The following is a 25208-nucleotide window of genomic DNA, read 5'->3' as shown; positions in this document are numbered from 1 at the left end:
CCAGAATGGGGGACCTGATGTCCATCCCCATGCCCTGGTTACACAATTAAATGGTAAAGAGAACTGGGGGAATGTGTGGGGAGCAGTGACATCTAGGAAGTGCTGAATGGAAAGTGAAAGTAATTGCCTGCCCCGCCTCTATGCCTAAAGCATAGAGGAGGTGCAAACAATATTTGATTGACAGCTGAAATTTTTAAATGAGCTTACTTCTGCTATGCATGCTTTAATAAAAAATAGAAATTGTATTTCATGTTTAATTTGAAAAGGACTTTTATTATACAGATTTTTGTGTCTAGGTGACAGGTCCACTTTAAAAAGGGGCCACTGTCCCTGGCCACTGTGTGGCTACAATTGTATAGTTACTTTTACTTTTTATGACTTTTCTATTCAGGCCCTCTTCTATTCATATTACTGTCCCATTCAAATTAATGCCTGGTTGCTAGGGGAATTTGCAATTAGGATGCTGCTGAAATTCCAAAATGGAGAGCTGCTACATAGAAAAAACGAAATCATTCAAAAATGTCAAATAATAAAAAATGAAGACCAATTGTTTATTGTTTCAGAATACCATTCTCCACACCATATTAAAAGTTAGTTCAAAGGTAAACAACAAGAAGGGAGTTTTGGAAATGCAGCTGAGCCAGCTGGATAATGTCGTTTTCTCTCCCCATTGAATGCTAGTCTGTCTGGCTTCAAATAATTGCCAGAAGGAATAACTTGTTGGTGGCAGGAGCCAAGGTATATAACAGTCACACCTGATTTGTTTCTGCAGTAAATATTCATCTGCTAACCTGTAATTTTCCAGTAATAATACCTGGGAGAGCATTGCATGTTATTGCACACTGGATGATGGGCACTAGCTGCTGCCTAAACACCAGAGCAGACGTGCACTCACCTTTCATGTGCAGGTTTGGAATCTGTTATCTCGAAACCCATTATCTAGAAAGCTCTGAATTATGGAAAGGCTATCTACCATAGACTCCATTTTATCCAAACAATCCACATTTTTAAAAATGATTTCCCTTTTCTTTGTAATAACAAAACAGTAACTTGTACTTGATTCCAACTAAGATATAATTAATCCTTATTGGAAGCCGAACCAGCCTATTGGGTTTATACAATGTTTACATGATTTTCTAGTAGACTTAAGGTATAAAGGTTCAAATTACAGAAAGATCCCTTATCCAGAAAACCCCATGTCCCAAGCATTCTGGATACACGTACTAGGTAGCCACTCGCTCACCCTTTATTCAGATAGCCAGCTTACCCCGGTGCCCAGTGTTTGGAGGATACGGCAACCTCCGAAATCCAGCAAAGAAAAAACACACCGGCACACGAGGGATATAATTGCAGGGAAACCCTTGCCAAAACTTTTTACTGCGTGCATTTGCACTTTTCGCAGTAAAAAGTTTTGGCAAATGTTTCCCTGCAATTACATCCCTCGTGTGCCGGTGTGTTTTTTCTTCGCCAAGCATTCTGGATAACAGGTCCCATACCTGTTCCTGCACCACTCTGAGCAGCAGAAGCTGCAGAGATGGATTGTATAGGTGGGCAGCAGTCAGTAAGGAATGTGGGTTACTTACTAGCAGTACTAACTACCAGCTGACTCTTTCACTAAGGCTTTGGTAGCACAAATATTGAGTATTATGCAGAGCACATGTTGTTCCATTGTAGATACTGGGGAGGGGGGCTGTTGTTCTGACCAGTAACAGTCAAACTATCAAATCTGCCAGCACATATCTTTTAACAGTATTAAGACCAAATACATATTTAACACTGGAGTTCAGTTCCATTAAAGGAGAACTCCACGAAAACACAACTTAAGCTTTTTGAAAGTAAACACAATTTCAACCAACTTTGCAATATACATCAATTAAAAAATATGCAGACTTTTCATGATTTTTAATGGTTTGGAACAGTTCCCTAAGCCTAGCCCCCTGCTCTCCTGCTGATCTGTCCGACTACCTTGCTGAGCTGCCTGACTACTGTTACTTTTTATCAACAGCCAACTGTCCTCAGCCTGCATCCTTCAAACCCCACAATTCCCTGCACACGTGATTTCAATAAGGAAAGGAACATCACAGTGCAATGCATTGTGGGTTATGTAGTTCCTGCATGCTGTCTGTAAGCTGTGGAGAAGTTGTTACAATTTGTAACATCAGTGTTTAGTCCCTCCTTCCCTGCCAGGATTTCAAATGATACAGAAAGAATAGAACTGTTAAACAGCTGGATTTCAGCATAGAAATGGTATTTATTCATACTTTTTGAAGAAACAGGCAACTGTGATGGGAATATTAGGGGTTTCTGTGTTATGTGGGCCTCTTAATAAAATTTTTATTTCCCCTTTAACTGTTTTTAGAGTGTTCTTGACCCCAATGGCTAGGGCCATGTATAGTGTTGTGTTTAATAGAAATATCCCTGTAATAAACCTCTTCCATTTTGTTCCAGCCCCCAAATCACAGAGGCACCACCCACAATCAGAGCTTATCCAGTATGGGGAATAGTGATTATGATATGGCATCTGTAGAGTAGCTGTGAGCCACATTCAGGTGTAAAAAGAGTTGGGGAGCAACACAAGCATGAAATATGTTATTGGATGGTACAAAATAAGTGGTGTGTTTGGCCATTTAGTTGTAGAGGCAGGAGGCTCTGTTTAGCAGTACAAATGGTTTTATACAACCAAAATGTGTCTCCAAAGCAGGAATTAAAAAATAAGCACCAGCCTTGAGGCTACTGGGAGCAACATCCAAGGGGTTGGTCACTGATCTATAGCATAAGTTACTGGGTCCCTTCTAATAGCAAACACATGTATTTTGTAGTGCAACTGATTGGCAATCCATGAGAATTAGAAAGCTATAATATTGGGGTATTACCCCGAGTCCATCCATCTGTAGCTGGGGTGTAGTGGCTGTAGAGTCATTCATAGGCTTTGTTTATAGACTGTTGGTCAGGAAACCTCAATAGGTCAGTTGACAGTGTCTGGCCCCTGTAGTGTCCACCCAAACAGTTCATTTAATAGCTGCCCAATTTCTATGTCAGTTTCTCATAAGAATTTGATTTAAATACAGACAGCTAAAAAAAGACTTATTTATATAATGATTATTATAAAATGTAGCCTGATAAAGGGACTTGGGCCTCCTGGATCTCAGGCTCTAGCCAAAGTGAGTGCCTTGCAGAGCTTCCATTAATCTTTTGGCATTTTGATTTTATAGCTTGCGTATCTGCTGGCTACAAGCCACTAAGCCAGCTCTGTTTGTACAGGGAAGTAGAATAACACAACATGGATTTTTTCCTGATTCATAGTCGGCTTCTATTATGATAAAATTCTTCTTACCCATGCAAACTATGTTGATATTTAAAGAGATATTGACACCAGAAATTAAACCTTTTTCTACATCATCATGACATTGTCTTTGTATGATATTTAGTGGCAGATTCACTAAGCGCCAAATTTGTGCTATCGTCCGCTTCGCTCACATCATAGTACTTTGACAGGTGTAAATTTGCCCAGACAACGCTAATTCACTAAAATCCGAAATTGCGTCCAGGGCGCCCGAACGCTGGCGAAGTTGCGCTAGCATTACTGCACCAAGCGAAGCGAAGTTGCGCTAGCGTTGGCTAATTTGCATACGTCGGGAAGTTAAATTTCAATGGACGTATATATTGCAACAAAGCCGGTTACCCCAAAAATAAATTTACGATCTTTTGCAGCCTATCACCTTGAAAAACGGAAAAGTTGCCAGCGTTTTTTGGGACTTAGAGAAATTTTCAACTTTTTTGAGGAACTTCTATCTACTCTATTTCACTTCGCCTGGTCTGAGGAGGCGAAGGCAAATCTGGCGCAAAAGGTAACCATCAGTAAAATCCACATCTTAGTGAATTTGCGTAGTTACGTCCATTCGCCAGAGCGCAACTTCACCAGGCGTAAGGGAGCGAATTACCGCTTATTGAATGGCATATCTTCCAAGGATCCAGCTCAGCCACTAAGTGGGCCCTCAACCAACCATATTGGACAGGGATTAGACTGCTTTTTAGAGATGTATTATGCGTTTTTTGCATATATCAGTTCTTGAGCAATGAATCTCTTGGGAATTCAGTCATGTTGAAAGCTTTCCATAAACTGAAACCAAAAGTAAAGTAGTATCTCATATAAACATTCTCTGCCTCCACATTGGGCTCCTCTGGGCACATATTTATTGTCCAGAACTTACTCTGTTGGGCAATAGGTGCCATGTAAACAGATGATGGATCTGCATTGGCCCCCAACTATGTGGCCTTGCCAAATTTACCCCATGGTCTTAAAGGGATTCTGTCATGATTTTTATGATGTCATTTTTATTCATAAATTACACTGCAAATAATTCACTCTACAATATAAAATTTCATTCCTGAACCAGCAAGTGTGATTTCAGAAAGAGCCAGCACTTTAGGATGGAACTGCGTTCTGGCAGGCTGTTGTTTCTCCTACTCAATGTAACTGAATGTGTCGCAGTGGGTTTACTATTGAGTGTTGTTCTTAGATCTACCAGGCAGCTGTTATCTTGTGTTAGGGAGCTGTTATCTGGTTACCTTCCCATTGCTCTTTTGTTAGGCTGCTGTGGGGTGGAGGGAGGGGGGTGATATCACTCTAACTTGCAGTACAGCAGTAAAGTGTGATTGAAGTTTATCAGAGCACAAGTCACATGACTGGGGACAGCTGGGAAACTGACAATATGTCTAGCCCCATGTCAGATTTCAAAATTAAATATTAAAAAATCTGTTTGCCCTTTTGAGAAACAGATTTCAGTGCAGAATTCTGCTGGAGCAGCACTATTAACTAAAAAATGTTCCCATGACAGTATCCCTTTACCATTTGTATTACCATGGATTTACCCTAAACCTTTGGATAACTGGCCTTGAGGAAATAATCAAAACATTATTGGACATTTCTTTAATATACAATACTGAATTGAGGATCCTCTAAGAGGCATATTTATTAAAGTTCGACTTTCGAATTCATGTGAGTTTTTTTTAAACTCTATTAAATACGATTTTACTCGAAATTCAAAAGGGGGTTTACTTATGAAAAAAATGGAATATATAAAACTCGGACGAGTATTCCCGACCTGAAAACTCTCATAGAATTGGAAAAAACTCGATTCGAGTTTTTTCTCTGAAAAAAACTCGAATGTGAGGAAGGCTACTAACAACATAATTGTCACTCAACCTCTCCCATTGACTTATACATGAACTCGGCAGGTTTTAGGTGGCGGATAGTTGAATGAGAGTTCTTAAAGGGCCAGAGTGTGATAAATCTCGAAATTTGAATTTCGAATTGAAACTCGAGTTTGGATAATTCACAATTCGAATGTAAGAGTTTTGACCATTAAAAAAAATCGAAGATTCGACCCTTAATAAATCTGCCCCTTAGTGAACAATTTATGTCCTGGAGATGTGCATCAAGGCCAGAAATGGGGAAGCTGCATTTCCATGGCGTTCCATGATTATTATGGTTTCTGGCTCAAGGGCCATGCATGGGCTTATTTATAGCATTTTCCTCAAATTTGGCCGTGGCTGTGTATGTTGCACTGAGCTGGCATGATTCTTAGTGTTGTTTAATGTGATTTATTGGGACGTTTGTGATAACTGCAAGGTTTGGAACAAATTTGTAATTGCATACTTTTGGGCAAAAAGATAAATTTTCCATTCTGATTTTTAAAAAAATGTCTACCTTTAGAAAATTATACACTGTGTGCCATTTTTGCTTGGAGCATCTTGGCTAAAGGCCCAGTACAACCCCCTCCCCTCAAATGTAGTGCTTTTTCATCTTTGGGTCTGCCTGGTACAAACCATGTTTTTCAAAGTTCTAAGGGATGCACCGAATCCAATATTCGGTTCGGGATTCGGCCAGGATTTGGCCTTTATCAGCAGGATTCGGATTCACGTGAATCCTTCTGTCCTGCCGAACCGAATCCTAATTTGTATATGTATATGGGGAGGGAAATCCGTAACTTTTTGTCACAAGACAAGGAAGTAAGAAATGTTTTCGCCTTCCCACCCCTAATTTACATATGCAAATTCGGAATTTGGCCGAAACTTTCGCGAAGGATTCAAGGGTTTGGCCAAATCCAAAATAGTGGTTTCGGTGCATCCCTAAGGGAAACACAGTAAGAATAGTGCAGTTTTAGTTTAGAAAATGTGCAACCCTAGGTCTTGGGTGTATAAGACCCTGATATAGATTTGGTTAGTTCTCCATCTTATTAAACAGCAAATTCTAGAGAATTGATTACCTTGGCTGCAGTGACAACCATTGCCATTTACATACAGAATCTCATCATTGTTTAAATGTTCATGTTTGGATTTGCTCCAAATTCTCATGTGTTGTTTGAAAACAGTTGGACTGGGAAAAGTGTTTGGAAAGTGAACTTCCCCTTTAAAACAAATCAAAGCTATAGTGGCAGCTTAAGGCTGAAGTGAAAAGCAGCTCAGTGTTTATTCATGGGATAGGAGGGACTGAATGGGGATTACTAGAAGTAAGAGGAAATGTTCCATAAATGATGTCATAGCTGCAAATTAAAGAGAGGGTTTATAAGCGAGGAAAGAAGCCAATGTTTTTCCACACAGTGAAATGTAAACTCAACTGAGTGCAATCTAGGAACTACATTATCTAAATATTAGCTATGTGTAAGGCCTTACATTCGGATAAAAGCCTTTAGTGTTTGCATTTGGGCAACCGAGTCCCTCTGTCCATCTACCACTTGCTTCTGAAAACTTTGCTGGTTACTAAAAAGCTATAACCATTTAGTTTCAGACACTAATTACTATTTTAAACAAGCATTTTCTTCTTTATTAATTAATATAATGCTTTAACCATGAGGGCTGACATAGTGCCAATGCATCCTATTCTTCATTTTTCTTAATTAATATTAATTAATTAATATTCTTAATTTTTTCTGTAATTTGAAACTTGACCAACAGCAAATTGGTACTTTATTGTTCCTTTGTACTTTATGAGGCATATTTATCAAGGGCCGAATTTCAAATACATGTGAGTTTTTTTTAAAACTCCCATAAAATTCAACCATTTAAATTCGAAATTTATTATAAAAAACACATTTTTTTAAACTCTGGTTAATAGGATCGACCCGGAAAACTCGAATCGAATTCAACTCAAATTTTAAAAACTACAAGGCTGCAAACAACTCAAAAATTATCCCTGGACTAGTGATGTGCGAGTCAGGGTTTTCCTGACCCGCACCCAACCCTAACCTGCCCTGCTATAGCCCGCGCCTGCCCACACTCACGCTTCAGGGGTCCTTTTATAGACCCATACCGACCTGCCTCGCCGATGACGTCACAATGACATCACAAAAGGGGCGGGGCGAACAGAAGCGAGACTATAAAACCGGGGGGGGAGCAGGAGAAGAGCTCAACCCGCCACCCGCGAGGAGCAGTGCGAGGTCGACCTGAACCCGCCCGACACTACCCTGGATGTCTCCCATTGACTTAAACAGCAATTCGGCAATTTTTAGGTGGCGAATAGTCACATTATAGTTCTTAAAGGGCCAGAGCATGTTAAATCTCCGAAATAAAATTCACATTTTGTTGAGAAACTCGAATCGAATTTGAATAACTCCCTAGTTGAATTTGACAGTTTTGACCATAACAAAAAAAAAAAAAAAACTCGAATATCGAATTCGAATTTTCAATCCGACCCTCGATAAATCTGCCCTTATATTTTCCTTTGGCCCCAGTGGTATAACTATAGAGGAAGCAGAAGTAAAATAATTAAAGGTGTATTTGGAGACCAAATTAATCTGAATGTATAAGAATTTTATTTTGCTTTAAAAAAAATTTCATTTAAAACCTGGCCAGCCCGGGAACCAAACATATAACAATATAAACACATTAAAAAAATGTAGGTGGTCTCTTAAAATAACAGTAATAGGAATTTTCCAAATCTCCTAAGTTGTGTTGAATGAATCCCCCAGTCTTGCAATAACGATTATGTAGAGCAAAATTGGTGTGAGTTACAGTTCTCCAACTTGGGAGTATTACAGTGTGAGTTATAGTTCTCCAATTTGATAATCAAGTAAGAGGTAACTTTCCCAAATGGGTTGTCAGGCTTATTATGTGGCGATATATGTAGAGAAGGTTACAGAAGGGGTAAATTGGGTTGTCCCCCACACCCCTCTCTTTCCAGCTACAAGTGCCCCCCAATAATGGACTGATCTCACCAGATCCTGCGTTTCGGTCCTTCCTCAAGGGTACAGTTGGGCACAGTCACTTGGTGACAGATCACTTAGCGCCAGATCCAATAGCCATTTCGTGACGTCTCCTCTTTACAAGTAACTCTTTCCGAAAATCCAAGATGGCGCCTCAGCATGGGCGTTCCACTGCGGAGCGCAAAACTCTGAATTTGCTCACACTGAATCTCAGCAATTTACCAATTTTCACAATTTCACGATTCACGGAGTCCCGGTATCTTGTCGGTTTTCACGATTTCACGATTTTGGGGTAAATTCGCCAAAATTTAATTTCAACCTTAGGAGTGACACACCACCTAGATAGATACTGCGATTTGTTTCGCCTAGACAAGGCTTTATCAAGCAGTTACAAACAGGAAGTGGTATCTTACCTCACTTTATATACCCTACTCTTGGCTCTAAAGTATACCCCCATCTTAAATTTATTATAGCGTAGCAGAAACAGTTTTAAAAATGTATTTGCATTATAGAAAAGGTGCCAACTCAAACCTACTATTTAGTCCCTTTGGGTGAAGGGTACTTAAATTAAAAATCCATTTTTGCTCTTTACATCTTAATACTCTATCTCCTCCTCTCTTCAAAATGGGAACCCCATCTATAGCCATACATTTAAAGGAGAAGGAAAGCTAAGGAGGCATTTTATTGCCAATAGATTAGCTGCAATAGTGCAAGCTAGAATGCTACATTTATTCTGTAGAATGTTTTACCATACCTGAGTAAAAAGCTCTAGAAACTCTCTGTTTGTTTAGGATAGGAGCTGCAGTATTAACTTGGTGTGACATCACTTCCTGCTTGAGTCTCTCCCTCCTCTGGGCTCAGATTACAGTAGAGAAGGGAGGGGCATGGGGAAGAGGAGCAAACTGAGCATGCTCTTGCCCAGGGCAATGAGGTTTAAGCTGAAGGCAGGAAGTCTCATACAGAAGCCCATGTGTACACAATAGAAGGAAAGAAATGCAGTGTTTCTTTTGACAGGGGACTCCGAGCAGCACTACATTGGGGGTTTACTGGTATATTTAGATGGATATTTCTGATAAGGCTTACTTAGTTTTAACCTTTCCTTCTCCTTTAAAATCTTTTAAGTTCCCCCCATGGACAGATATACAGTGTTCATAAAAATAAGCAGATTCCCCTTTTCCCCAGTTTTCTTTCTCCTTATGTTACTCATATGTTCTCCAATTCTTTTAGTTAGTGGGCGAATAGTTTTCCCTACATACAATAAGTTGCAGGTACATTGGATAAGATAAACCACATATTTCTATTGACAATTATAGACAATAATAGTGTTCCAGAGACTTCTCCTTAATGCCACATTACCTCAATTCATTCTAATAGAGGAAGCAGACCCTGCGGCTGCAGGGGAGCCCAGGAGATATAGGGGGCCCCATGAGGCCCAAATAATCAGCAATTTCAACATTTATTGGTAATACAGGGCAATCTCTGGATATGTTGGGAGTCAAGTATCATCTAGTTACACCACTGTTTGGCCCTCTTAGAAATACTTGAATAAAAATAAATAATATTCCTATTAATATAATATTAATATAATAATGTATTCCTATAAATGTAATGTTGCTGATTTGGGATATCATGGTAACATAGCTGGTGTTCTGCTGGACATGTCTGGGAAGTTTTTCCTTTTTGGATCTTAATTCCAAGTATTCATACGCTATATACTGTAGCAAAAGGTATGGAGACACCCTTTCTAATAAATGGCAACTACAAAATATATTTACATTCTTGAAAGTTCCATGTTTCTTGGACAGACATAATATCAAAGGTTATTGTGATACTAAACTCTATAGTTAGTATAGTTATGGGTATATAGAATTTATGTGAGAGTATGGAGGGTTGTGCGTATGGATGCTGGGTTTTCATTTGCAGGGGTTGAACTTAATGGACTTTGTCTTTTTTTCAACCTGATTTAACAATGTAACTATGTTTGTTTCAATGTCTTGTTTCAATTGGGATGCACCAAATCCACTATTTTGGATTCGGCAGAACCCCCGAATCCTTTGCGAAAGATTCGGCTGAATACCGAACCAAATCCGAGCCCTAATTTGCATATGCAAATTAGGATTCAGATTCTGTTCAGCCGGGCAGAAGGATTCAGCAGAATCTGAATCCTGCTGAAAAAGGGCGCATCCTGGCCAAATCCCGAACCGAATCCTGGATTCGGTGCATCCCTAGTTTCAATGCTTTCTTGGCCAGAAGCTATACAAATCCAAGTGATTGGTGTACATCACAGCCACACAAACACTTCGCAGAGACTAAAGCTCCCCATAGACGCGACGATTCTTCTTGCCGAATGACCGATTTTAGGGAAGCCCGACCAAACCTTTGTAATTATCGTACGGTTAGTGGGATTCGAACGATCGTACATCTTACTATTTTTCGGCCGATATCTGTCAGGAAATTGATCGGCCAGGTCAAAAAATCTTTGTCGGTCCCAGTGCAATGTATCTATGTTTGCAGGGCCAAGCAGGCAGCTCCTCTTTGTTTTCCTGGCAAATTGGTCTTTTTAGTTGATGGTAAATTCGTACGCTCGTATGATCGTTCTGAGAAGATCGTGGTCTCACGATCAGGATCTGATCTTTTAAAAATCTCAACATCTACGGCCAGCTTTAGACTGTTGAGCTTGCACATTAGCTTCAGTTGGAATCCAGTGCATGCGCTGTAATCATTCTGCGATCCAATGATGATGCGAGTGGGGAACATTGCACATGAGCAGAATTGTTTTCCTGATGTAGAAAAAAAATCTAGCGATTTACAAGGGGGATGTGCTCAGCTAAACAATCTTTTTATGTTTTGTAGTGGAGGGGTTTCCTTGTCCTTTAAGGTATGGAGAAAAAATGACAGAAGTGCCTCTTATACGGAAAACCCCAGCATTTTGAATAACAGGTCCCATACCTGTAAAGCAATACTCCAGCTCCTCAGCACCTGTTTTGTTTGCAGCATGGAACACCTCTAATACTCATTGTGCCTGTTACTCAGCAGCATTTGGGGCAGTCATACTGTACTGTACTGCATGGCTGGTGCGCAAAGTCAGATGAAGCTAATCATATGTAAACAGTGTTGTTTAATAGCTCCTTTAAAAACAAGGATTATGCCATTTCTAAGTGGTACAACCGTATACCCCTTTTCCAATATGAGTTGTTTTGACAACCACATTAAACTAATGGTGTTTCTGGTTTTATTGCAGCCTGGGAGAGACAATGGGGGCTCCAGACATTTTAAAGAGGCTGGAGCCCCAGTGTAAAGGAAAATATTAGGAAGTACTTTGGCCTGTTTACAATAAAGAGCTCATGCAATGATATCAATGCTTTCATTTCCCAGGCTGCATTTCCCTTGTTACCTAGTGCAGGCGACTCAGATCCCAGTTTAGACCCTGGAGGAATGTTGGAGTTTATCGGATCCCATGAAAACACAATTCTACTAATTACATAGTGAATAAAGTAACCCCTATTGAAAAATATAAGGATATTATGAGTCACAGAGGAGTTCCATGACCATATAAAAGCATGAGATGAAGGCCGAGTCCTTTTATACAAGTTATGGAACTCAGAGATTACTCTAATATCCTCATATTTTCTAGCAAGGGGTACTTTATTTATTATAATACTCATGTTTTAGTGAGCTATGTGACAAAAATGACATCATTTACAGGATATTCATGGCTTTTGTGTATTATATAGTGAATAAAATATAAGGATATTATAAGTTACAGAGGAGTTTCATGACCATATAAAAATATGAGGTTACTTCTAATAGTTTTAGGAGTCATGTGACAAAAATGACATCACTAAGCTCCGTTTATAACTGATGACATCACTAAGAGCCATTTATAAGGATATTCATGACTTTTGTATATTATATAGTGAATAAAGTATTATTCCTATTGTAAAATATAAGGATACCGAGGAGTTCATGACCATATAATAACACGAGGCCGAAGGCCTAAACAGGTCATGGAACTCCGAGGTTACTTCTAATATCCTCATATTTTCTAACGAGGGGTACTATATTTATTATAATATACAAGTTTTAGTGAGTCACGTGACAAAAATGACTTTACTACTCACCGTTTATAACTGATGACATCACTAGTCACCGTTTATAAGGATATAATTTACAAGATAATAATGTTTTTTGTGTATTATATATCAGTAAAGCACAACACTGAATACAGGTCCAGGAGGGGACCCCAGGTTATGTTTACAGTGATGATATGAAAATCTGAAATGGCTCCTGCACATCTGCAAGGCAGCACAGGTGCCAGTTGGGCACATCTGAACTTGCCAGCTTTGTTCCATGCCAGCCAGATTCCTTGCAATGAAATCCATTGGGACAGCTGGAGCCACAGAGCCGAATCTCCAGTGAAATACTCAAGCTGGCTGCCTGCTGTGAAAGATAATCACAATGTAAAAATGCATTTATTCTCTATAGAAATATCCTGTCAAACAACCTTATTCTGGTCTATAATACAATTGTTTTTAAAATACAGTTATGTTCAACAAATAGGAACGCTAATATAGGCTGCAGGTTAGAAAAATGAGTCCCAGTTGGTAAAAAAGAAGCACAAAAGGGCAGCCCTGCTGATTTATTGGAGCCTTATGGAAGCAAATTAGGCATGAAGAGTATTATAACATTCAGCTGGTTTGATTTCATTTTTATATCCCGAGCAAAGCTAAAAGATTTTCTCCCCCTCCCCTGAATTGAACCGTGCCCCCCTCTCAAATTAAGAGTACACCGACTTGTATGTGGGGATGGTTTTTGAATCTAATTTGACATTAAAGGGATACTATAACAAACAAGGGACAGTTGTGCCATAAGGCTGTGACCACAAGATACAGATAGACAAATACAAGAGTCCTCTGCACTCAACCCATTATTAATATATTTAAGACATAAGACATTTTTTGATCACAGCTACTGAAAAATGCCTTACCCTTTAAACAAAACAGGGATTGTTTGTCCATATATTGCAATATATTTAAGCTGGTCAACTATTTCAAAGTCACCCCATATCTGGCCAGTCCTACTCTCAAATTGCATCTGATTCATAAGAATTCTATTGCCGGAAGAGATTAAAGGGATACTGTCATGGGAAAACATGTTTTTTCCAAACACATCAGTTATTAGTGCTGCTCCAGCAGAATTCTGCACTGAAATCCATTTTTCAAAAGATCTAACTGATTTTTTTTATATTTAATTTTGAAATCTGACATGGGGCTAGACATATTGTCAGTTTCCCAGGAGCCCCCAGTCATGTGACTTGTGCTCTCATAAACTTCAGTCACTCTTTACTGCTGTACTGCAAATTTGAGTGATATCACCCCTCCCTTTCACCCCTAGCAGCCTAACAACAGAACAATGGGAAGGTAACCAGATAGCAGTTCCCTAAAACAATATAACAGCTACCCGGTAGATATAAGAAGAACACTCAATATTAAAATCCATGTACCACTGCAACACCTTCAAGGATAAGTAAACCTTTAAAATAAGTGAATGTAAAATTGATGAGGGGGGCATTGTAAGCACTTTTTTTTTTTTTTTAATGTACATTCATTATTTATTTATTTCTTATTCCAAGATTTTAAGGGATAAATGTGATTTTAATATGAATGAATTTTTTCACGAGAAAGAAAGAGGCTGCTCTGATGTTCTTCTGCTTAGGAAAATAATTAGAAACCTTTCACACATCTTTCCTAAGCATAAGAACACCAGAGCAGCCTCTTTCTTTCTCCTGACAACTTCCTTGACTACTTGGTGGTCAGACTCGTGGGAAACTGACCAGCAGGTGGCACTGTTGTAATAAAATTCGTTCATATTAACAGATTATATTTCCCTTAATATCTTGGGGGGAAAAAGAAAATAAATAATGAATGTCAATTGCAAAAGTTCTTAGAATAGCCCCCTCATCAATTTTACATTCACTTATTTCAAAGGTTTACTTATCCTTTCAGTTCAGTTCAAGAAACAACAGCCTGCCAGAAAGCAGTTCCATCCTAAAGTCTGACCCTTGCTTAAATAAAAAGATGAATTTGTTGCTGGTCAGGATAGACCTAATTACTAGGGATGCACAGTCACCTTTTTTGCAGAAGTTGGATTAGACTGAATCCTTAGGGGCAAATTCACTAAGATGCGAAGTTGCGCCAGGCGCAACTTCGCCACACTTCGCCGCACTTCCCCGCACTTCGCCAGGCGTAGTTTTGCCAGGGCTCCGCAAATTCACTAAAATCCGAAGTTGCGCACAGGGGTAGCGTAAGGTTGCGAAGTTGCGCTAGCGTTGATTCGCTATATAAAGCGAAGTTACGCTAGCGAAGGCTAATTTGCATACGGCGCGAAATTCAAATTTCAATGGAGGAACACGTATCTGCACTACAAATTCCTAGAAAACCTTCAAATCAGCAAATAAAAATTTTATTTTGCCCTACACATGTGCCCACTGTCTAGGTAAGTTGCCATGAGTCAGGAAATGTAGGGGGGAGGAAGGGGAGCCCCAAAAAATTTTCGATCTTTTTCAGCCTATCAGCCATCATGTAGAAAACACGCCAGCGTTTTTTTGGGACTTGGAAAAAAAATTGACTTTTTTTTAAACAATCCCTATCTACTCTATTGCGCTTCACCAGGTCTGAGGTGGCGAAGGAAGTCTAGCGTAAAAGGTAGCGTTCAGTACACTGCGCAAGTTAGTGAATTTGCGTAGTTTTGTCGCTAGCGAAAATTCGCCTGGCGTAAGGTTGCGAAGTAACACTAGCGAAACTACGCCAGCGTTCATTAGTGAATTTGCACAGTAGCGAAAATGCCAAACGCTAGCGAATTAACGCTAGCGGTCGGCGTTTCGCGGCTTAGTGAATTTGCCCCTTAGACTCTGCATTCAGTTCAGTTGAATACTTTTTTCATTTTTAAAAAATGGCATTGTACAAATTGAGATCAATTTGGTTTGGTTATTGTCACATTTTTTTGTATTGTTTGTTATTTGGCTAAATCCAAAAATGATGGATTCATTGCATCACTATTAAATGCTTATAAATATAACCCTCCTTTCATACTATAAATTCCCAGATCAATCTTCACATGTAGATTCTGGCAAATGCCAGAGGGGCTGCTGTAATATGCAATAGTCACTGCTTATTGGGCTGGCGTGGGGCTGTTTGGGGCTGGAGGTCCAATGTAAAGATGAGAATCACTCAATTCTGGGGTGGGGGGATTAGAGGTTGAAAGCAATGTTTAACCATAAATGAAGCGGACCCCGCAGTTGCAGGGGGGCTGGGAAATGGGAGCCCAGACTGTGGGCTCTGCTTCCTCTATAGCTAATAAAAAGGCCCTCCTCCCCAGCTGCTCTCTTACCTGCGACGAGAAAGGGGGGCGCAAGTTGGGCAGAGTAGGTTGAGTCGGGGTCAGGAATGGGCGGGGTGGAGGCGGGACATGGGCAGGGCAGAGGCGGGACATGGGCAGGACAGGAAGTGGGTGGGAGGATGGGGATCAGTGCAATCCAGTTAAGACACTGGTGGAAAGGCATCACCAGTCATTTCACTGTTTACTATTTTATGTTTCTAGACCATGACTTTAATTAACCTCTACATACCTTCATCCCAAAGAAAATGAGACCCCCCCACAACTCCAGAGAGGCCCTATCCTTCTATCCTTTCCCACCTTATTCCTTCTCCACTTTTCTCTTTCCAAACAAAAGACACATATGCAACTTTATAATTGTTACAGCATGAATGTAATATCTGCTACATCTGAAAAGTATCAATTTAAAATACATTCATTTGGGCAGGGGGAAATGTACTTTTACCATATCACTCACACATAGCCTGAAAAAGTAGAAAAAAAAAGTTCCATAAATGTCTATCCTTGTCAAATCATTGTTGGTATCCGTTCACTGAAAACATAAACATATAAAAGCAGAGAATGACCTGTAATCTTCTATTTGGGACATTGTAAGGACACAAACTCTCGCTTATTACTAATTTGCAGTAGGGGAAAACAATATAAAAGTGAGTTGAACCCGCTGATGTAGGCACATGATCCATTGGTCCTGATCCAATCAGGAGTGCTCATTGCAGATCAGCTTCTATAAATGTCCTTTAAAGAGAACAATGCATTTGTTATTCAGATGTACTCGTCTTACAGTATATGCACTGGGGAAATGTTTTGTGGTTGAGCATTTAAATAATTGAAGTATTTCTATTTTAGGGACTTGATACCCTTAAAAATGCAGTCTGTGCTGAAGCTGTCAATCTCAAGTCACTCAATGTGGAAGCTGTGCCACCCTGGTAATAGAATAGATACGAGAAAACTTGTGTTTCAAAGCAGGGAATGCAGATTTTGCCACATACTGTATGCAGAGAATTTCCTCTGTCCTCTATTGAGACTTGTCTATGAACAGGAGTGGCCATGCTGCAAGCTGCATTATTCCCATGAGACTGTTCTTCTGCTACAAATATCTATAGAATCCCATTCCGAGCATGAGAGTACATTCTTTTTTCAACTGTGCTTTTATTTTCTCTAACGGAGCTTTCTTTTTTTGCAGAACCCTAGATTCAATAAAGGTATCCTTGCAGATTCTGCCTTATACTAGAGCTTCATTGTTACTACCCCTGTACTACACACAAAAAAATACAATATATATATATTTATTATATTTTTTCCAAAGGACCACACTGTGAATCATTATTCTTTATTCATACTTGTGTATCCAACGTTAGAGCCTTTAACAAGGCTAAAGTGCTAGCCGAAACGTCAGTCCTTTTTAATAAATAACGTTTTCACTTATTAAGACCTGAGAGTGCGGACATTGTTGTTCGATTATATATAAAGTTCAATATTAATCTTTAATATCTTGCCCCATTGCTCCACCACCTTTTTCTAATGAAGATTCCTGCAGTTTTCAAGCCCTAACCTCTCGGCTTGCTAAACTGGATCTGGTATGTCCTGGCAGTTCCATCTGTCCTGTGGCCCGTGTTTAAATTGGAGCAAATTAACATTATTGAATTAATTTATGCATATTACTTGGAGCCAGCATATTGGCATCATAAATAGAATGCACTATATACATAGAAAGCTTTAGCCAAGGCAAGTGGTTTGGCAGCTCCCAAATAAAGGCAACATGCATAGTAATTATAAACAGGATATTTCCCTGATACAAATTCTATAGGATGTTCTTTGTTCAGCTTGGTTCGGTAGACATGGAGATAATCTGTCTGTAAATGTGGTTTTCAGAAGATTAGCATAAATTATATGAGGCCAGGTATCCAGAGGCCTCTGTTTTCCCAGCGACTTTTTGCTTTCTGTTAGGTGAGTGGACATTTGCTTTCAGTATTTCATAGCAGTGGTTTCTAGGCTTCTACCCATCCTTTACAGCAGTGTCTAATTTCTGCCCACCAGCTGACATTGAACTACATCTCCCAGCACCCCTAGCAGCTAGCTGGAAATCGTAGTACAAAACAGCTTTAAAGGAACAGTAACACCAAAAAATGAAAATGTCTTAAAGTAAAGAAAATATAATAAAATAATGATATTTATTAAAGAGCACTGACATATTCTGCAGCGTACAATAAATTGGTATTTACATTCAACATACAATCTAATATGGGGAACGTGTCTCCGGTTACCATGTATTTAGATGGAAGATATAGTAGACGCGCTGAATTTAAAGTGAGCAACAGATAAAGCCTACACTACAGCCTGGACAGCATTGTAGTTTCTTCAGCTGCACTTACCTTATATGGGGCAGTAATACTAAAAGGGATCTATATCTGCTGATTCTTACATTATTCTTTCATCAAGGCAATTGGTCATCTTTTTTTTTTTGTTTTTAAATTAACCTTTTTGTTCAGCAACTCTGCCGTTTGGAATTTCAGCAGTTATCTGGTTGGTAGGATCCAGTATACCCTAGCAACCAGGCAGCGGTTAAAATGAGAGACTGGAATATGAATGACAGAGGGACTCTATAGAATGATAAGTAATAAAAAGTACTAATAACAATAAAATTTTAAAGCTTTACAGAGTAATGTTTTTTTTCTGTAGGGGTCAGTGACCCCCATTTTTCAATTATCTTTCAAATCAGACCCTTTGCTTTGCAAATCCATCTTTTTTGGGTACATTTGGACTTACAGTGTTGGACCGAACCACCAGGATACCAGGAGAACTCCCAGATGACCGAGGGCCCTCTTGCTTCTAACTATTTGGCCTATTTCATGGTCATTCCCTATTTCTATAAGGGTCTATGGTAATCTGGTGGGCCCCTGGCATCAGCGGCCTGACACTGGGGCCCTAACAAAATCAAAATAGCCTACTGTACATTGCAAACTGCAGGAAAAACAACACATTGATAAAAAATAAATTTTTAATAGCCCTGCTTAGAAAATATTGCACTACATTTTTCATATACAGTAGCTTAAAGTTGCTTGCAGAGGACAGTAGGCACTATCCCTATTTATATGCCCTTCAGAGATCCAGCTTATAATGATACCTTGAGCAAAATAAGCAAGTGATTTTCCCATAAGCTAGAATTGAATGGCACAGGATCAAAAATAAAAATCATCTTGTGAGACACTTTATATTCCTGGTAGGGTCCAGCCGTGCAGCCACATACCTGTGAAAGATAATCAGTAAACACTACATTCTGTTGGCTGGATTAATTGGCCTTTTTTCCCACAGCCTCTGCCTTGTTTCCTTAAAGAAACAGTAACAGCAAAAACTGAAAGTATATCAAAGTAATTAAAATATAATGAAGTGTTGCTCTGCACTGGTAAAGCAGTGTGTTTGCTTCAGAAAGACTCCTGTAGTTTATTTAAACAAGCTACTGTGTAGCCATGGGGGCAGCCATTCAAGCTGGAAAAAAGGAGAAAAGGCACAGGTTACATAACAGATAAAAAACCATTGTATTGGACAGGGCATATCTGTTATGTGCTATGTAAGGGCAGAGACAGACGAGAAGATTATGGGAGACTTAGTCGCCTGGCGAGAAATCAGCTCTTCTTTGGCCGATTAATATCCCCAAACTGCCTCCTCGCAGGCTAGAATCTAAATCGCCGACGGGATGGCACTCGGAGCGTTTCGTTTTTCCAAGTTGCCTCAACTTTGTACTAGGTCCCTTGCTTTTCAACTTGTTTATTAATGACCTGGAGGTGGGCATTGAAAGTACTGTTTCTATTTTTGCAGATGATACTAAATTGTGCAGAACTATAGGTTCCATGCAGGATGCTGCCACTTTGCAAAGTGATCTATCTAAACTGGAAAACTGGGCAGCAAACTGGAAAATGAGGTTCAATGTTGATAAATGCAAGGTTATGCACTTTGGCAAAAATAATATAAATGCAAGTTATACACTAAATGGCAATGTGTTGGGAGTTTCCTTAAATGAAAAGGATCTAGGGGTATTTGTAGATAACAAGCTGTCTAATTCTGGGCAGTGTCATTCTGTGACTACTAAAGCAAATAAAGTTCTGTCTTGCATAAAAAAGGGCATTAACTCAAGGGATGAAAACATAATTCTGCCTCTTTATAGGTCCCTGGTGAGGCCTCATCTGGAGTATGCAGTTCAGTTTTGGACTCCAGTCCTTAAGAGGGATATAAATGAGCTGGAGAGAGTGCAGAGACGTGCAACTAAATTGGTTAGAGGGACGGAAGACTTAAATTATGAGGGTAGACTGTCAAGGTTGGGGTTGTTTTCTCTGGAAAAAAGGCGCTTGCGAGGGGACATGATTACACTTTACAAGTACATTAGAGGACATTATAGACAAATGGCAGGGGACCTTTTTACCCATAAAGTGGATCACCGTACCAGAGGCCTCCCCTTTAGACTAGAAGAAAAGAACTTTCATTTGAAGCAACGTAGGGGGTTCTTCACAGTCAGGACAGTGAGGTTGTGGAATGCACTGCCGGGTGATGTTGTGATGCTGATTCAGTTAATGACTATAAGAATGGCTTGGATGATTTTTTGGACAGACATAATATTAAAGGCTATTGTGATACTAAACTCTATAGTTAATATAGGTATGGGTATATAGAATTTTAATTAAAAGTAGGGAGGGGTGTGTGTATGGATGCTGGGTTTTCATTTGGAGGGGTTGAACTTGATGGACTTTGTCTTTTTTCAACCCAATTTAACTATGTAACTATGTAACTTCGGGCGACTTCAGAAAACGAAGTGTTCCAAGCCCACCGGCAATTTATATTCTAGCCTGCGGGGAGGCAGTTCCGGGAGATATGTCGCCCGAAGAATCTTCTCGTCTGTCTCTGGCCTAACCTGTGCCTTTTCTACTTTTTTCTAGCTTGAATGGCTGCCCCCATGACTACACAGCAGCTTATTTACAGTATATCAACTATAGTAGCGCATCTGTAGCAAATACACAGCATTTACCAGTGCATGCTAACAGTATATTACATGTTAAGTACCTTGAAATGCTTTCATTTTTTTGGTGTTACCGTTCCTCTAACCCCTCGGGCATCAGAGAACATCCAGCGCCTCAATCTCCTCGCTAATTTGTTCCTGTCTTAGGTTCTAATATCTTGAGCGTTCCTTATTTGCCTTATCTCACCGTTCTGCTCGCTTCCAAGCCGCTTATTAGAAGCAGATAAAAAGCCTGTGTGTATTGGAATGTGTGCTTGCTTCATATTGTGCCGTTCTCTTGGGCTGATATCTGTCAGCAGTGCACGTACCCGCGGATAAATATAGACTGTGTGCAAGTTGTAGTTGTGATTACACAGGCAGGCTAAAAATGACCCCTTTCATACCTCTGCTGCAAAACAGTGGGTGTGCTTGGTACATTAACACACAGGCGCTGTAGAGATCTGCCTCAGTAGGTGTTGATAAATGAAGCCATAAGGCTGAGAGCCCCGTGGATTATGTGGCCCGTGGCTGGTTTTGGGAAAGGATATAGAGAAGCTTAGGATTCTGTTTTCAAACTCAGCCTTATGGAGACCACTGCTGCTTGCTGGGGGCGATCGAGTGTTGGCAGCTTCATAAGGGCACTTGGTAGGTGACAGAATATATTGGCCGACTCTGATGTCTGGTTAGATATGAATGTTTTGTTTAACTGCATTGTACTGTGCTTGTTCGGTTATGGGTTTATCCAGAATGCATAGGACCTGGGGGCTTTTCAGATAAAGGGTCTTTCTGTAATTTAGATTTCCATACTAAAAAAAATCATTTAAAGGACATGTCAACCCAAAAAATTCTTTTTTGCCTAATAAAAGAAAACATAATTCTCAACAACTTTGCAATATTCATTTATAACAAATTGTCTGTGTTTTTTAAGTTATATGTATATGTATTGCTATTGAAATCAGTATTTGTCTGTCCCTTTCTATTCTCTATTCTTGGTGACTCTGGCTATTGAAACAATATAACACAAGCCAACCAATTATCAAGCCTGTCTTACTGGACGAGATTGGCTTTTGCAACATTGTTACCAGGAGTTAAGCAAATGCTGCTTTCAATAGCAATTATATCTACAAATAACTTGTATAGCACTAACAAGTTTTAATAAATTCATATTGGAAAGTTGCTTATAGTTGTGACTTTTTTTATTACACAAGAAAATAATTTTTCGGGTTGACATGTCCTTTAAACAAGAGCTAAATCCAATAGGATTTTTATTACCTCCGGTGTGGATTAAATATATTTTAGGATCAAGTACAAGGTACTGTTTTTATTATTACAGAGAAAAAGGAAATCATTTAGTAAAAAACGCAATTCTTTGATTAAAATGAAGTCTGTTGGAGAGGGCCTTTCTGTAATTTGGAGCTTTCTGGATAATGGGTTTCTGGATAATAGATCCTGTAATGTACTTCTCTTTGCATGATAGATGTTGCTCTGCAATTCAATGTAGAAAAAACTTGTGCTCATTTATATTTAGTTTTAATCATGTTTTAAGATCTCTAAAGGAGGAGTAGTACATACAACTACTCCTACGTGTAATTAGCAGCCAGTGTCGGACTGGGCCTTCTAGGGTCCACAAGAGAACCTGATATTTCCTCTCTTAAATATGGGTTGGTAACAGTGCAAGCGGATCATAGAGAACAACAGACAATGTTTTGTCATTGACATCTCCAACATACTGCAGTGATTATTTTTATAATGTTATTTATTTTGTAGGCCTAACTTGTAGAAGCCTGTGACAGGTTATTAGGTTTAGGGATGTTCTCCCTGTGTCTCTGTGTTAATATGTGACTTATTGGATCTTGTTAACATTCACCTTTGTGTGTGTGAATGCAATAGGGACCTTAGATTGTAAGCTCCGCTGGGGCAGGGACTGGTGTGAATCATGTATAATGTCTGTATACTTATAATGTTATCTTGCAATGAAGTTAATTAAATTGGGCACCACTAATATACCCGGACACCCAGTTACACCTCCAAAATGCCTATTTGACACCCCAGGCTGTCCAAATTAAGGTGTGTATACATTACAAGATCACCAAAGTAGCAGATCTTTTTTCCCAAAATGCCCACCAAAGGCAGGCAGTATCGGGTCAATCCAATTGATATGCCCTAGCTGTTGTGGTTCTCGATCGGTTGGGAAAATGAAAACTGCCTGATCAAGATCTGGCCGTTTTTTGGGGAAATCCATTGCATATTTTGGGGAAGCTATGTTATATCATCACCCTGACACTTTTGTGATGTGTAAAGTAGCAAAGCAGTCATGCTGCTTAAAGGAATTACCTTTTGAGCAGTGGCATAACTTCTGGGGGTCAAGGGGGTGTGATTGCAGTACCACTTTGGGGTGAGCTGGAGCAGCGATAAGACATATCATGGGCAGCAGGGCAGGGGAATTTTTTTCAGTTCCAAAGGGGAAGGGTTTGGTGGGTGGCCTAGGTGCAAATCTTGCCCTTGAGCCCAGCCAATGCTAGTTACACTGCTCTTGAGCTCCCTACTGAATTATATATGATCATATTGTTGGAGTTAATGCAATCAGGGCTGGGACTAGGGGTAGGCAGAATAGGCACCTGTCCAGAGCACAAAGTTGGGTGCCAGGCACATGCCTGGAAAAGCATCTTCTGCCTATCTCTAGTCCATGTTCAATGCCCTGTATCACAATCTCCTCACTCCCCTCTGTGCATCTCTCCTCCTCTCTGTCAGTCTCCTCTCCCATCAGCCGCGCTCCCCTCTCATCAGCCGCACTCCCCTACCATCAGCCTCTCTCCCCTCCCATCATCCGCTCTCCACTCCCCTCCCATCAGCCGCTCTCCTCTCCCTCCACTCCCATCAGCTGCTCTCCTCTCCCTTCACAACCATCAGCTGCTCTCGCCTCCCTCCCCACCCATCAGCTGCTCTCCCCTCCCTCCCCACCCATCAGCTGCTCTCCCCTCCCTCCCCACCCATCAGCTGCTCTCCCCTCCCTGCTCTCTTCTCCCTCCCCACCCATCAGCTGCTCTCCCCTCCATCCCATGAGCCTCTCTCCCACCCCTCCCAACAGCCGCTCTCCTCTACCTCCCCTCCCATCACTCGTTCTCCCCTCCCTCCCATGAGCCAATCTCCCTCCCCTTCCATCTGCCTCTCTTCTCTCCCTCCCCTCCCATTAGCCGTTCTCCCCCTCCCTCCTCTCCCATCAGCTGCTCTCTCCTCCCATCAGCTGCTCTCCCTCCCCTCCCATCAGCCTCTCTCCCCTCCCTCCCCTCTGTGGCTCTCTCCTCCTCTCTGTCAGTCTCCCCTCCCATTAGACTGTCTCCCCTCATTCCCTTGACTTTCCCTCTGATACTGCACATGCGTGTGTGCAGGTTGTGTTTGGGCACGCTTACGACCAGACGTGTGCAGGGGGGGGTGGGCTGGCTGGCTGGGTTGCCTAGGGTGCACGGTCGGCTTGGCCCTGCACTGAATGCAATACAATGTGCAAAGTTTGGGACACAAATCACAATGTTATTAAACCTACAATGTTTTTTCTCCCAAATTCCAGTATAATTGTGCCTGTACAATTGCTTGTGCTCTTTTTATATCCTAAAGCAGTTGCAGCTAAAATCGGGATTATGTCACTCCTGGCATTAGCCTATGATTTTTCTTGGTGTGTACTGAGAGTAGATGCTGCGCAAACCCCAGAGTTACTGAAACATTCATTGTGGTTGTAGTTCCAGGGTGCCCCAGTGTCAGGGTGTATTTGCACATGATTCAGCAGAAAAGGTCAGACAATGGTGCTTAGTGCAACTATCTGCAAGGAGAGAATCTAATGAATCATGTTAGTGCAGCCACACTTGCTCTTGCTGATTTACAGTAAATGCCCCTTCAGTGGTGTGTATTTTGCTGAAGGGATGAGATGGGGCAGCACTGTAGTCAGGCAACTGTGTAGAATAAACCCCTCACAATCCAACAAAGGTATTTTCATCTGTGTTTCAGGCATGGGGTAAGTGACCTTCACCTCTAAGGAAGGATATAAAGTGGTTCTTGTGACAGATTTGGGCCTATCTTCCATGTGTTTTGTTTATAGCCAGGAATTTTCCATGCTCTATTTGTTATGGCAACTAGATGGATCCTGCTTGCTAGCACTGCCTACAGTTTAGCTGGTTCTGAGGTGAGCAAACCCCTATCTCATTTGATTAATTAGCCGCTTATGAGCGACAGAGAATGACAGTTTATTTGAATAAAGCTGTTGTGTTTAAATGATATTTGTGTAAAGCAAACCTGTGAATGCTTTAAATGTCATTTTTACATCTATTTAATGCAAATAAAGCAGCCTTTCTATTATTTATTGCTTTTATATGACATGTTCATCAAACTATTGTGACCTGGTTTCTAACCTCATCTTTAAGTTCCGTCTGGCTATTGAATGCTGATCTATGTGTTGTGGCTTAATCGTGTAAATATGAATAATTCATGACTTTACTATACTGCAGTGTCATAACTGCATTGGGACTTGCAGTAAATGCCTAACAACAAGGCTCTGCCTCTATTTCCATTCCTCCCTACTAGAAATTCCTTATTCCACCCATATCCCCCTATCCACCCATTTTCTTTAACAT

At 40.4% G+C, this 25208-nt stretch overlaps 1 protein-coding gene across 5 annotated transcripts in view; it reads left to right on the top strand.

The window, feature by feature from the left end:
- The window catches only part of fry.S (FRY microtubule binding protein S homeolog), a 275333-nt gene that overhangs the window by 107828 nt on the left and 142297 nt on the right, over window positions 1-25208 (top strand). Inside the window, exon 1 of one of the 5 annotated variants that reach the window (XM_041584505.1) lies at window positions 21069-21231. The exons of the other annotated variants lie outside the window; for them this stretch is intronic. Within the exon in view, the coding sequence (XP_041440439.1) occupies window positions 21171-21231 (61 nt within the window). The 5' untranslated portion in view covers window positions 21069-21170. Of the gene's footprint in view, window positions 1-21068; window positions 21232-25208 lie in introns of those variants that run through there. 5 annotated transcript variants of the gene reach the window in all.

This window comes from Xenopus laevis, chromosome 2S (assembly GCF_017654675.1).
Source record: "Xenopus laevis strain J_2021 chromosome 2S, Xenopus_laevis_v10.1, whole genome shotgun sequence".
Classification (NCBI taxonomy): Eukaryota; Metazoa; Chordata; class Amphibia; order Anura; family Pipidae; genus Xenopus; species Xenopus laevis.
This window is presented reverse-complemented; position numbering and strand designations above follow the sequence as displayed.